Raw genomic sequence first — 13207 nt, 5'->3', positions numbered from 1 at the left:
TATTTTCCCTGTGTCAAGGTGAAGTACTTCCCATCATCCAGCCCATCTCTGCTGGGGTTAATGTGCATCAATAATATTTAAATGATCAAAGTTTTTCAGCAAAGACAGTGATGGGGTTTTTTTCTGACTTGTCATGCTTGTTCTCCTTAAAGAGGCAACGACCGGCCGTAGTTAAGGCTTGCAGTTTGGCACGCAGGAGCATTTTGAGAAGCGTTACCTCCCTGACAGAACAGCAGCCTCATGTTTCCTTGCACAACAACCTTTCTTAGCCTAAAATGCTTTGCATCCCATTTCCTTGATCTGGCTAAGTGCTTGCATGCTGAAAATCCCACCCTCCCTCCAGCTGTCCTTCTGGCAGGAAAGAGACAGCATCTTCTCTCTAGAGAGTACAGTCACTGCTCCTTTGGTTATCTAATCAGGGAGGGCAAAATTCACCAAGGGCCCTGTAAAACCGTCTGAGCTGCAGAAAATGCATCCGAGGTCTTGTGCGGGAGGGTGTGAGCCAGGGAGCCGGGGGAAGCCTCCCCTCCCAGAGCAGATGCTCTCTGCCATCTCCACAGTAGCTTTCACAAAGGGGAAAAAAAAACTGTAGAGTACTCCAGGGACTGAAGCATTCAGCTCTTCCCTCTCCTCCTCACTGGGTCTGTGTGTGCCTACGAGCAGGGGGCCGTAGCGCCTGCTGGTCTGGCCCCGAGGAGAGAGCAGCGGTGTGCGGGAAGGGCAAGAAGAAAATATCCCCCACCCACCCTCCTGGACTGCGTGTACCAAAGCTGTCTGTTGCTCAGTTTCTCAGGCTTTGTGTGGGTTTTCCAACATTTCTCCTAACTACAAAATATTATGTCTCTCTTCCTTCTAAAACTCAGTGATTTTGCCTTTGCGCCATGCACAAGGAACTGGGGAGCACAAACCTCCCCATCCCGATCAAGCTGGGAGCTTTCTTCACGTTTGGCTTGCTAAGAACAAAAGGACAGTACAAGGGTGGTGGGATGAGACAAATCTCCCCTGATAAGCTCAAGGTTCAAGCAGCCTTCCCCTCCGTCATCCCTAAAACAAAAGCACCTTTAGTAATTTCCTCCCCTCTTCTCCGCAAACTTCTCCCCCGTGGTCCCGGCGGGCTGGAGAAAGGCACTGCTGGAACGAGGGGTCGGGCTGAGCTGTGTTTGTCAAATATTACCTGAGACCCTCCCTTGCAAAGAGGTCTCTCACCTGCTCCTGGGCTCAGAGCACAGTTATGAGCCTTGTGTTTCCACCTAATAAAATGCTTACTCACTTGCAGTAGGCACTTTGACATCCTTGGCCGCACATTGCCAGATAAGGACTATAAAAAGAACGTATTGCTATTATAGGTGATACAGCAATATGTATCCTCAAACTAAAGATCCTTTGTAAGCCTGGTTATTATTCTGGCAGTAATCGCGGGTCTCTCTCCATGGACTCAACTCAGCTCAAGTGTTAGCAAGCACATCCCCACTGAGAACGGGGACTGAGAGGTGTCACGTATACCTTCTGTTGTTTCAGTATATCCTCTATCATCCCAAGCCAGGAAAACACTTCCCTCTTCTCCTGCGCATGTCAAAAGCACTGTTTGCCATTTAGATTTAGGGAGCCAAATATAGCCATAGTATAAACAGGTGGGAGCCCACGTATGTCAATAGAATTACACCTGCTTATAATGGGTTTACATTTGGCCCTTGAGCCCCAGGGATCCCTTTGGGAGCAGAGGCTGTATTAAATATTAAGGGCCTTATTCTCCACCCCTGCCTACGCTGTAGTAATTAAATCTCAGTGCAGACCCATTGATTTTCAACCGCGCTCTCCTTGCATGAGAAGGTAGTGCTCCGTCAAGGGAGGGGGCAGAGCTGGCCCCTCAAGGAAAAGCACACCCATTTTGCTCCTCGCAGAAATTTCACCCAGTAGGGAACCATACCCAGCATTAAATATTTGCAAAACGGGCTTGGGCAAAAGAATGTAAACGGTTTAAAATTAAACACTTGCTGCAACTCTTTCCCATTCCTTCCTGCCTGTGACAGCAGCTCTGCCGGCTGCTTTGCAGTCGCTTCCATTGAGCTCCTGTGTCTATGAGCGCCACAGACAACCTCTTTCCTTCGAGCATGAGGACCCTTGGAGCCAGACCTGTCTGTTTACCCCAGGAGCAGGAGCAGTGTGATTTCCCACCCTCCGAGCCTGTTCCTGGAGCTCCTGAATCGCTGCGTAACCTTGGACAAGCCACGCAGCTGCTGCCAGCCTCTCCGGGGCATTACGCTGATTAGTTAGTTCTGGTGATTTGCCTGGAGCTAGCGCCTTTTACCTGTGTCTATACACGTATTATTGCTAGCTTCTGATCTTTGGAGCTTGCAGGGCTGAGAAAAACGACTTCGGCTTTTCTTTAAATGCCCTGTAGTTTAGAAGTGTGACGACTCATACCGTGCTGTTTTTCTTTCCAATTGAAACCTAATGATGCGTGCATATCACTTAAGTCTGATGTCAATAATCGGCACACCACTTGGTCTTTGCCATGGCTATTAGAGGGAATGAAAATGAAATACCAACTCCTTTTTATCCTGTTACCGTATCATAATAACTAATAAAGGAGTAATAAGTGAGACACGGCGAATTTCCAGAGGGAGTCATTACTACGGAGGAGACCTAAAGGCACGAAGTGAAATCCAGGAATGTTAGCCAGCCTGGTATTCCCAGCCAGTGCTTCTCGCTTAAGTAACATTGCTGCCGTAAAATAAGTGTTTACAGAAAAAACTACCATGTGGAAAGCGTCAGTCTGTGCCCTGACCAGAGGAGTGGAGACTGAGCCAGAATCAAAGACAGTCTTGCAGGTAAAGACGACCCTGCGCATCAGTGTAGCGTTTAGGCTGGGCCAGTCAGGATACACGCCGGCATTTCATAAATCTCACATATGCTCCGGTATATGGGAAATGTTTCCCAGAAGAGCTCTAAATCACCTCTGCCTGGTCACAGGATGGATTGTGTGTTTTCCAGGGACTCTCAGATGGGAGAAGCCACACAGAGACCTCAGAGCAATGGGCCAAAGGAAATCATATAACAAAATACTGAGTCGATGAGATTGCAAACCACATGCAAGTTGGACAATGCACTTTCTGGCTTAGAAATTATTGAATTCTTGGTTAGAAAGGAACAGACATTTTTTGGTGGTCATGTATAAAGGGGGCAGTGGGGATTCTTTGGTTTTCCTCCCCATAAATGGACTGTCATTTATCCATGTGCACGTCAAAAAGCTGCTTAGGAACAGCACCTCCAGCATCTAACTGGCGCAGGGCAAAGCTGGACCTTTACTGGCCACAGTTTTATCCACCCTGTCGGTAGCTGGAGCCTCTTCTGTCCCTGGGTGTGGACACAGGAGAGTTGACCTAAGCAACACCTATAACTTCTGCATCCCCGTGCCGGAAAGTGTTATCATACATTACAGCCCTGCAGGTTAACCCCCTGCCTTACCAAAAAAAAATACCCAGGTTTGGTTAAATCCCAAAGCACATTCCCACCATTATCAAAGCGTTTCCCAGCCATCTGATTTCCCCATCTCCGAGTTCCTGCTTTGTTTATCCTATTAATTCCAACCACCCCCTCTTCCCCCAACACACACGCAGCCTCGTTTACAGCATCTTCGCCAGCAGAAGCCTCCCCAAAATATTCAGGGCACACCAACCGAGAAGTTACACGTGCGGGGAAACCCTCGTGACTACAGCTTTCTTTTTTGTGTTGTTTTTTTTTTTTTTTTTTTTATTCAAGCAAACATGATCTCATGGGTTTTTTTTTTAAGCTCTTAAAGGAAAAAAAAAATAAAAGACAGACAGAAAGAAAGGCAGAAGCTCCGAGGAGCGGCACACCCGGCCTGCCGTTACCTAACGGGACGCAGCGGGCTCTGCCCGGACGGCGGGGATGCCGCAGCCGCCCCACCGGGAGCCCCGATACCCCCGGAGCCGCCGGGGCTGAAGGCTCCCCGCTCGCTGCCTCCTCTTCCTCGGGTGGTTCTCCTCCCTCCTCCCTCCCTTCCCCCTCCCTCCCCGCTCGCATTTCCTCCCTGCACCTTTAAGAAGCACATTGCTCGCCGGTGGGATGGTGTGTGCTAAAGCTGCACAGAGGAAGTTACGCAGCCGGGATCAGGCACGGAGATAAAAGCTCCGATTGTGATTGAAAGTGAGAGCAAAAGGGATTTCAGCCTCGGCATTAACTTGCGAGGGGAGCCGGGGATTGCACAAAGCTTCCCCGGCCATCTGTGCTCGGGGACCGGCGGCTGGGGCGAGGGGGGGGTGTTGGGGGGGTTCCCCCCGGCCCCGAAGTTCGCTGCTCCGCAGGGAGCCCCGCGCCGCAGAGCTCCCTCCCGGTAAGGACCTGCAGCGCCGAGCACCGGCCGCCGCGGGGGGGGGGGGGGGCGGGCAGCGGGCGGTGCGGGCATCTCTGCCCCCATCTCCCAAACCCCTGCGTGTGTGTCTGTATGTGTCCCCGTCCCCCCCCTCCGCCGGGAGCAGGACCGGCTCCCCGCGCCGGGCTGGGGTTTGTTTTTCCTTTTCGGAGTTCGGGAAGGAGGGCTGGGGAGCCGGGGGTGCCCCCGCCCGCCCTGCCCACTTCCAACGCAGCCCTGGCAGTCTCTAAAAAGTCCTTTAGTGTAACAGAAATGGGGGGGCGGATGGGGTGGGGGGGGGCATCGGTTTGCCTGGAACCGCAAACGCGTTAAGGAGAGCGGCTGAAGCTAGGCGAGATGCACAGGTTTTTCCGCCGGTCCCGGTGCGCCCCGGCGCTTGTGCGGCGTTACCTGGGGGGCGCAGCCCCCCGCCGCGCCGCAGGCAGAGCCGCCGTCTCCGAACTTTGCTTTTAAGGGTGGGGGGAAAGGGATGATCGGCGTGGAAAAGAGGAGGAAAAACTCACATTTGGTCAGTTGGGGAGGGGGGGGAGCGGCTGGGGTTTGCTTTGGAGGCAACACTTCTGAAAGGAAATTGAAAACTCCTTCATTGAGTTTACTTTCTGGTCTTAATTCCAGAGCAGCTCAGTTGTTGCTCAGTGTTGCCTATTTCAATAGGGTGTTAATCCAATAATAATAATTTTTTAAAAAGGAACCAGCTAAGCCAAGATACAATCTAATTTTGTGTTTTTAATACTCTGCTCTCAGTCCCCAGTGATCGCTGAGTACTCTTCAAAGAAAACAAAGAGCATTGATTCTATTTGTTCCTATGAACTGCAGTTTCTTAATAATATCAGGTGAAGATTTGTTTTCTAAGGATCAAACCAAATGAGGCAGGGCAAAACCTTTAATTCTGAGAGTCCTTCTCCCCGTTTGCAGCATCCTGGCTTATTGCAGAGCAACATTGTGCAACTATTTCTGCAAAGGGACTCTACCAGCTAAGTGTTGCACCTCACGCCTGGCTGGCTGGCAGTAAATACGTTTTTCCGGCAAATTTTTATTTCCCTGGGAATCTGATATTTAGCAAGCATAACAAGAAACTAATAGATACTATAGATCCTTTCTTCCTGGGGTTTTTCCCCGTCAGCCGTTCAAGTGCAAAACACAATTGTTAAGGCTATGAAAATAGATCCATAAACTTAACGGCGCTGGACTCCTCATTAAAACTACCCTGCTTGTTTTCTGTACCATAGTGGAGTCTCACGCTCTCCGCTGTTATTAGGCACTTGGCTGTGACCAGTTTGATGTAATAATTAGGAGCTGACTTCTTATAACTGAAAAGACAGCTCTGATGTCAGTGGGGCTTACAAACACTGTGTCACACCGGTTTATTATTTTTACTACATTTACTCATAATGTAAAAATAGCAGCCAGTCTTTTCTTTCTTTGGGAGTTTATTCAGGTCCAACGCAGCTATAATAGGCTCTTCTTTGAAAGCTGGCGATGAAACATTAGAGAGAGCTTCTCTTTTCTGAACTCATTCATCTCCATCAGCAAGCTTTCAACCAAAAAGGGGGGAAAGGGAGATGGTAGCACAACGATGTGAAGCCCCCAAACATGGATCAATGCTCTGTTAACCGGGAGTTTCTGAGCTTTAGTAACTGAGCTTTATGAGAAAGCAAATCCTAAACACGCTGTTGAAGCAGACATCCCTAAATTGTGGAAGAAAAGTTGGGGGAATCAAATAGAGAGGGAATTATCCAGAGCTCAATTTCTGTTCTGGATACATGCCTCCCACCTCATTTTGTTTTGTAATTACTTCAGGTTTTTATAGCTCTACTGGAAAGATGACAAAATTGCAGAAATGTTGCTCTAACCTGAAATGAATACGGGGAAGGTCACTGTTCTTTGTATTAGGTGAACCTTAAATGTTATTAGGACTTTAAATTGTTTTTTATTAAATGTTATTGTTCAGATAAATCATATGTGGGGATGCTGGACAATGTATCTGTCTCCACAGCTGTCTTATTTATTTGCTTATCTTTTTAAGACTATCAATTTGTCTGTCTGTCCCTGCTCTGTGTCTGCATATTCTCTGTCTTCTAATGACCTATAGCTGCTTCTTGATATTATTTGAAGACCCATTAGAGCTCTTGTCCAGCTGCTGTTACAAACCAGATACCTTAAATGGGGCAGCACTCCTTCCCATCTCCCAAACAGCAGAAGAGCCATAAGCATCTTACTATGGATTTCTTTTTATTAAAGTTGTATATCTCCCTTTTACAAAAACCTGGCCTGTGGCTCGGGAAGCCCAGCTGAGGGTTGTCTGTCCTGGGGGACCCCTATCCCTACAAGTCTTGTTGCTCCAAGTGCACCCCTGCCCCTCGCTCCCAGATAATTTGTCTTTCAATTTGTTGCAGGTACAGCCTGCTAATGAACTCTCCCTTTGCCCTGACCATGAAAGAGAGAGGAGACCTCAGGTAGCAGCATGCCTTGCAGCTGAAGGCTTGGGAAACTTGACGCTTGGTGGCCAAAAGGCAGAGTCAGACAGAAATCCTCGCCACTGCTGCAAGACGCAGGGGGAGAAGCAGCAAGGCCAGCACCGTTCCTGTCAACCCACTGACCGCCCAGCATCCTGCTGGCACCACTGCACATCTTGCCACCCAACGTGTTTACGTTGGCACAGCCATCCTTTGGGAGAAAGGAATTTTAGCTCCAAGGAGTCTCTCTTGTCAGAGTTGTACTGATGACCAGCTGCTCTATTTATCTGATGTATTAATGTTGAAAAGCCCCAATAATTATTTAAGTCATACCACAGTTTAAGGCACTTTCCACAGCGACACGTTTGTGGCAGACAAGAAGGTTGAGGAAAACCTGATCCAGCACCATCTCACAGCCTTTCCAATTTACTCCTATCAAATTTCATCAGCAGCTCAGAACTTGATCTTTCTATTGATTGACTGGAGTCACCTCTAGATATTTTCATGCTGATTTGGAAGCCCTTTTGTGCAATAAAAGGGGAAAAAATGAGGTTAAGGAAGACTTTTGACCACTGATCAGCAACTCTGGCCAAAACTTTCCCAATCAAGTGATTTGCAAAGTTGGCTTCTGTGCCAAGAGAAACTTTCCACGTCCAAATACAGTGTGCAGAGTGGGATCGTTCCTGTTATCCTCTGGATCTCCTTAGACTGGATCATTTTTAGATGAGGAGTTTCCATGCTGATCCTGAGAGCAACCCCTAGCCCAGTAGCTGCCTTCCTCGGGACTCTCGGCACTGCCCTCGCCCAGGGATCCCGTGTTTGGCCGCAGCTGCCATGCTCTACCTGGTTGCTCTCCTCCTGCACTGTTTCCCCTTGGCCATGGGACAGTATGACATTTGCAAGTCCTGGGTGACCACGGACGATGGCCCGTCATGGGAGTTTTATGCTTGTCAACCCAAGGCCATGCGGATGAAGGATTATGTGACTGTACGGGTGGAGCCGGCAGGAATCACTTGTGGGGACCCGCCAGAGAGGTTCTGCACCCATGTAAGTGTTTCCCTCCTTACCTGACATGTTATAACAGACTCTGCGTGCAGGTGGCCAGAGGCAGTGTCCTGTGACATGCTGTTACAAGGACATTTTGGTTCAGGGCAGCAGCGGCGGCTGCTGCCTTCAGTTTTCAGTCTCCCCGACTGCAAAGTGGGGAGGTGTCCTACCCGTCACGGTGCTGTGCTGATGAGAGGTTGGCCCTAGAGCAGGGACGGTGCTGGCATGCTGACGGGAGGGTGAGGAGGAGCCGGGGGGGGGCTTGGTAAGTCCTGGGCTGGGGTGGTAAGGTCTGGGTTTTGGAAAAGCTCTGCCCCCAGTGAGCACGCAACCTGAGCTGCTCTGAGCACAACCCTCTGCTTGCTAAAGTGCGTGGGGTGTGTTCACCATCCCATCCCGAAAGGCTGCGCCGGCACCGGGGTTTTGTCAGAGGCGGGTGCCTCGTCTCGGCAGGAGTAAGAGCGTGGGGCAGGGTGGTGGAGGCCAGCGCGGCCCCGCGCTCCGGCAGCTCAGGCAGTCGGTCTGACAGCCACGAGTTTCACTGAAGTCCCTGAAAATGCATCTCTCCCTCTCTTCTAGCCTCCACATGAAAAGACTCTGGACAGACACTTGCCCCTGTAGTTAAAATCTTTAGCTTATTTTCCCTTAAATATTAATCATTGCATTTCATTCCGTGCACCACAAGGCTCAGCAGGAACGTTTTATTTATAATTCACGAGGCTTTATGTTGTTAAAAAGAGTTCGGGGGTCAAAGCAAAGAGCAAAACAGCATGGCTGTAACACCCCCTCCCAAATGTCCTCCAGGATTGGTCTGAGCACACGTTTAAGGCACAGTGACTGAGTCAGTCCGTGCTGACAGGGTTTCTATTGGGGTGAGCACTAGACAAGGAGTATATTAGCCTATTACCTGTGATGAGAAGGGGAATTCTCCCTCTAAATCAGCAGAAGAGGGGACAGGAGTCCCAATTTCTGTTGCCAGCATTACCCAGACTCAGATAGCCCATGCCTCAGTTCCCCACCTAGAAAATCCATGTACACATAGAAAATACCCTGGGCCCAACCAGCTCAGGGCATGTCTTGAAAATCCATGAGAAAAATGCTGCTTTGATACCAGGAGATGCCAAACACTTATGTCCATCAAAACATGCCACCACTGTTTATTTACCCAGTTGTCCCCAGCCTAAGGAGTCTCATTAGTACCAGGGAAGGTATTTTCACTACTTCCCAATAAGTAGCAGCACTTCCTTTTAAAAGATCATTTGAAAAGAAAGATTAAGTTAAAGGTTGCAAATAAAACCGTTAACTATTGATGGGTCAGTCCGGATTTCCATTTATCTGACTGGCTGCAGAAGGATTAAAAGGTGAACACCAGATAGCTTTCTGCTACATTCACTGCAGCTATTTGCAAATGCTTTCTGGCTAAGGATGCTCCAGGCTTCAGTTCCACTGACCTCCAAGGAAGCAAAAGACACAAACTGCAATCAGCTTTCTACATCTCTTGATTCAGTCAATACTGAGCTAAAATATTTCTATTCTGGGCACCAGCAGTATTTCCTTGTAGCGTACGCCTGCCATGTGCTGTAACACTTGCAAACACCGTGTACAGCCGTGAATGGGAGTTACACAAATGCAAAACATGGATTTGCCTTCCTGTCCCTGCCTCACCCCTGGGTGTGCGCCTGGCCCAGCATTCCTCTTCCGACACAGAAACCAGCATCCACAGTAACGTCCCTGGGCAATTCCCTGATGAAGAATCAAGCCAAGAACAGGAGTAATATATTGCAAGTTATTTCTCAGATTTTTTGGGATAGGTTTATGAGATCCCACTGTGTTCATAGCCATTCCTTCCCCGTCTTGCACCAGCACTGTCCTATCCAGAGGATTATAGTTTTGAAAATGAAGCAGATGAAGAGCAGCCCTGTTGAGGTGAGCAAGGAGCCCACCCAGCACTTGGTGCACGGAGTATGAGATGGCTGCAGGAGGGATCCAGGCTCTAGTCCAGCCTAAGGACTTGAGCGGTGTGTGCTGGGAGGCAATCAAGGTAAATTTTCATGGCCTCTGCAACAGAGAATGACACGTGGCCATTTACTGCCGAGCATCCCCTTATGGTCAGTAGAAAGTGGAATCAGCAAGAATTGGCCTTTCCATCGCCGGTCCTGGGTGGTGACTTGACACCTATTGACATGCAGAGAGAGGCGAGCGGAGTTTTGCTACCCCTGCGCAAAGGAAGCGCTGGACAAAAATCAATGTCGCTGCCCACCGATCGTTACAACCTCCGAGGCCGGGCCCTTGCTGCGAGAGGGGAGGGTTAGTGCTTCGCGTGAACCCTGTGCAGCTCCTTGCCTGCCAGCCTGCTCAGATGCCTTTTGGTGTCCTGTTATCCTTTCTCTTCAGGTTTTAATTATTTTTATGTAACAGGTGGGTTCTCATAGGAGCCTGGCTTTCCAGCAGAGAAGTTCTTACAGTGACTATATTGCTTTCTTAGGTGTCTTTCAAAACAGCAGGGTACTGTCCGTGCAGTTAAACTAACGTTACTCGGAATTAAGCACAGCCCAGCAGGACACCTGCACTGCTCAGGCTAGTGAAACCAAAATTAAAGACAAACATCCCTCCTTGCTTAAGGCAGCCAGACAAGAGGGAGCTGGACAGTGTCTCTGTGTGGGGCATCACTGTGGGCAGGCAGAGGAGCAGAGTCCTGGTGACAGTCAGGACCCTGTAAGACAGGGAATGTTTCCTACGAGGCAGTACCAGTACCAAGGAGGCATTGCACAGCCTGCAGGATCGCACGCTACGGTTTCAACAACTTCAAGCAGCACTCTGAGTTCTGCAAAAGGAGGTGTCTGGGGGATTGTAGGAATTATTTGGAGGATTATTTTTTCTGTTTTACAACAATTCTAGTCACATCTGGCTGCTCCCTTCTGGTTGGGAAGCATTATGCTGCTTATTAAAGTCAGGGGTTTTGTTTTTTCCACAGTTCCTGAACCTTCTCCTATTCATGTCAATGCCTTTCTGGCAGGGTCACCTGAAAAATGAATTGTACTTTCCCTTCTGGCAGGGCAGGGGGAGTGGTGGGAGCAGGAAGACAGATGGATAAGTAAATAAAAGCCTGAATGAATCTAAAAGTGTGACTGAAGACTAACAGGGAACAGATCTCTTAACCAAGGATGCCAAGGGAAGGGTGAAACTTCAAAGATCTCATCTGGGGCATGGCACAGAGCAGCTAAATGCAGATTTCAAATGAGAGGGGTTTGCAGGACAGGCATGGCTGGGGAACGACAACGTTGCACAGGCTGCGTGGGGCAGAGGGGAGATGTGGTGTTACTTTGTCATCCCACCCTCCCGGGGAGGAGGCGGATGGCACAGCTGGCAGGGTGCTCCCAGGTATTGAGGTAGATTCTGAGATGCTGAAGCATTTCTTTGATACCGAGCAGGGACCTTTGAGAATTCCACCTTCAAGCACAGGGGTTTTGCACACATGATTAGAAAACGAAAAATGCTGGTTTTGTGGGCAATTTACACACGGGGCAGGCAGCAAAAACACACCAAAGCCACGGTCCCTGCTCCAAACAGGTTTGCAGCTCAAGGGGTTTCCAAATATTTCTAGCCAAAGCAAGGTGAGGCATACAGGAGAGGCGTCCAGAGCAGACTGCCTGCGAGCCAGCGGCCATCACGTAGTGGTTTCACCGCTCCTCAGCACCCTGCTGAGAGCTCCCCGCACCCGGCCGGCGGCACAGTGAGCCCAGCTCGCTGCTGGGATGGGAGCCCTTCCCCCCCCGAGGTGTCAAGACAGCATTCCTTGTTCAGATAATGCTCTTTGATGCAGGGCCGAGCTCTTAGCCCATATTGATGGGTCAGGGGTATTTTTATTTGGCGTCAGCATTGTTTCATCAGCTAATAGAGCTTGTTGATTTTGGCACAGGTACATGAAAGGAAAAGGCTTTATTTATTCATTACACATTCAGCCAAATTTGATGTTTAGTTTAATTCTTAGCTAAACTTTTCTGAATGACATGTCGTTATAAGGCTTGTACTAAAGAACTATTTCTCATAGTAGACCAGGTGCTAAAACTGGAAAAAGCAGACAAACTTTTGAGCACAGAAATGATTTTCCCTACATTCTTAGCCCATCTCATGCAACTCTACACAACCATATCTTCATATCCCTGTTTAGGCGCAAACAAAGGATTGTGGGTTTGGGGATGATTAAGACTAAAGTCGAAGTTATTAAAGTAAGAAGAAAAATGGAGTTGCTTCAGAGATGCTCTTTGAAAAACATTTTAAAGATGCAGCATGATCTGGTGATTAAAGGAGGGATCCATCCCTTCTGGTACTCCAAGCAGAGACAAACCCCGCAGCCCTTCCCCATCCCACCCATCTCAGGGTGGTGGCCATGCTGCCCTGGCGCCTTCTTTCAGGTAGAAGAACCGAGGGGGACAAAGTGTGAGGGCTCCTTAGCCTCGCGACCGCCTTGGGATTCAAGGGCAGCCTTTGGGCTGAGCAGAGCCCCTGTACAAGTGAAATGAAAAATCCTTTCCAAGAGAAGTGGATGTTCTCCCTCCTCCTTGAATAAACCAGCACTACCCACTGTTGGTGCAAACCCATCCTTGGCTTTAGCAGAGGGCTGGGAGACAGAGTTTCCCTTTGCCCCTTCTTATGGGACCTATGTGGTATTGGGAACAATTACTTTGCCCTTATGGCAAAATTCAGCAGCACAGGAAATCCATCTCTGCTGCCAAATTGCCCATGACAGCTCAGACAGGGTTGTGGGGACAGAAAGCCACAGCCGCCTTTTCACATCTGTGATAGGATAACAGCCCCCCTTCCCCTATCAACCCTCCTGAACATTAAATTAACACCTGGAAAATATTCCCCTTTCCTTTGATGACTGCCTGGAAAAGGCAACTGCTGCCATTTCCATCTGGATGAAGGTTTCCCTAATCCACCCCCTGCACCCGTCGTGACATTGCTTTTGAGTGTGGGAGAAAGGGTCTGGGCCCTTCGGTTTTGTTCCCACCCCTAATCACTTCTCAGCATCAGGGTTGCTGCAGAGAACGCTTATTTGAAGTCAAGATCAGTGGCTCCCTGCCCTTGGGGCCAGACCCTTGGATTGCATGTTATTAGCTGCTCAGCAAATTACACACTACTCCTCTCCTACCACAGAGGCTACTCCAGAGTACGGCAGGATCTCAGTGTTACAAAAGCAGAGGCTTTACAGAAAATGAAAGAATACAATTCAGCTTTAAATTAGAGAGTGCTGAACAAACAGGATTTCCCATCACAGTCCGTAGCGATTTCCTTAAATGCCCAG

At 49.1% G+C, this 13207-nt stretch overlaps 1 protein-coding gene across 1 annotated transcript in view; it reads left to right on the top strand.

Moving 5' to 3' along the window:
* The first annotated feature begins 4101 nt into the window (after positions 1 to 4101).
* The window catches only part of NTNG2 (netrin G2), a 50736-nt gene continuing 41630 nt past the window's right edge, over positions 4102 to 13207 (top strand). The window contains exons 1-2 of the mRNA XM_064468772.1: positions 4102 to 4357; positions 6793 to 7899. Of these exons, the coding sequence (XP_064324842.1) occupies positions 7687 to 7899 (213 nt within the window). The 5' untranslated portion in view covers positions 4102 to 4357; positions 6793 to 7686. The remainder of the gene's footprint in view (positions 4358 to 6792; positions 7900 to 13207) is intronic.

The sequence above is a fragment of the Phalacrocorax carbo genome, chromosome 18 (assembly GCF_963921805.1).
Source record: "Phalacrocorax carbo chromosome 18, bPhaCar2.1, whole genome shotgun sequence".
Lineage (NCBI taxonomy): Eukaryota > Metazoa > Chordata > Aves > Suliformes > Phalacrocoracidae > Phalacrocorax > Phalacrocorax carbo.
Note: the sequence above shows the minus strand (reverse complement) of the source record. Positions and strands in the feature narration are given on the sequence as shown.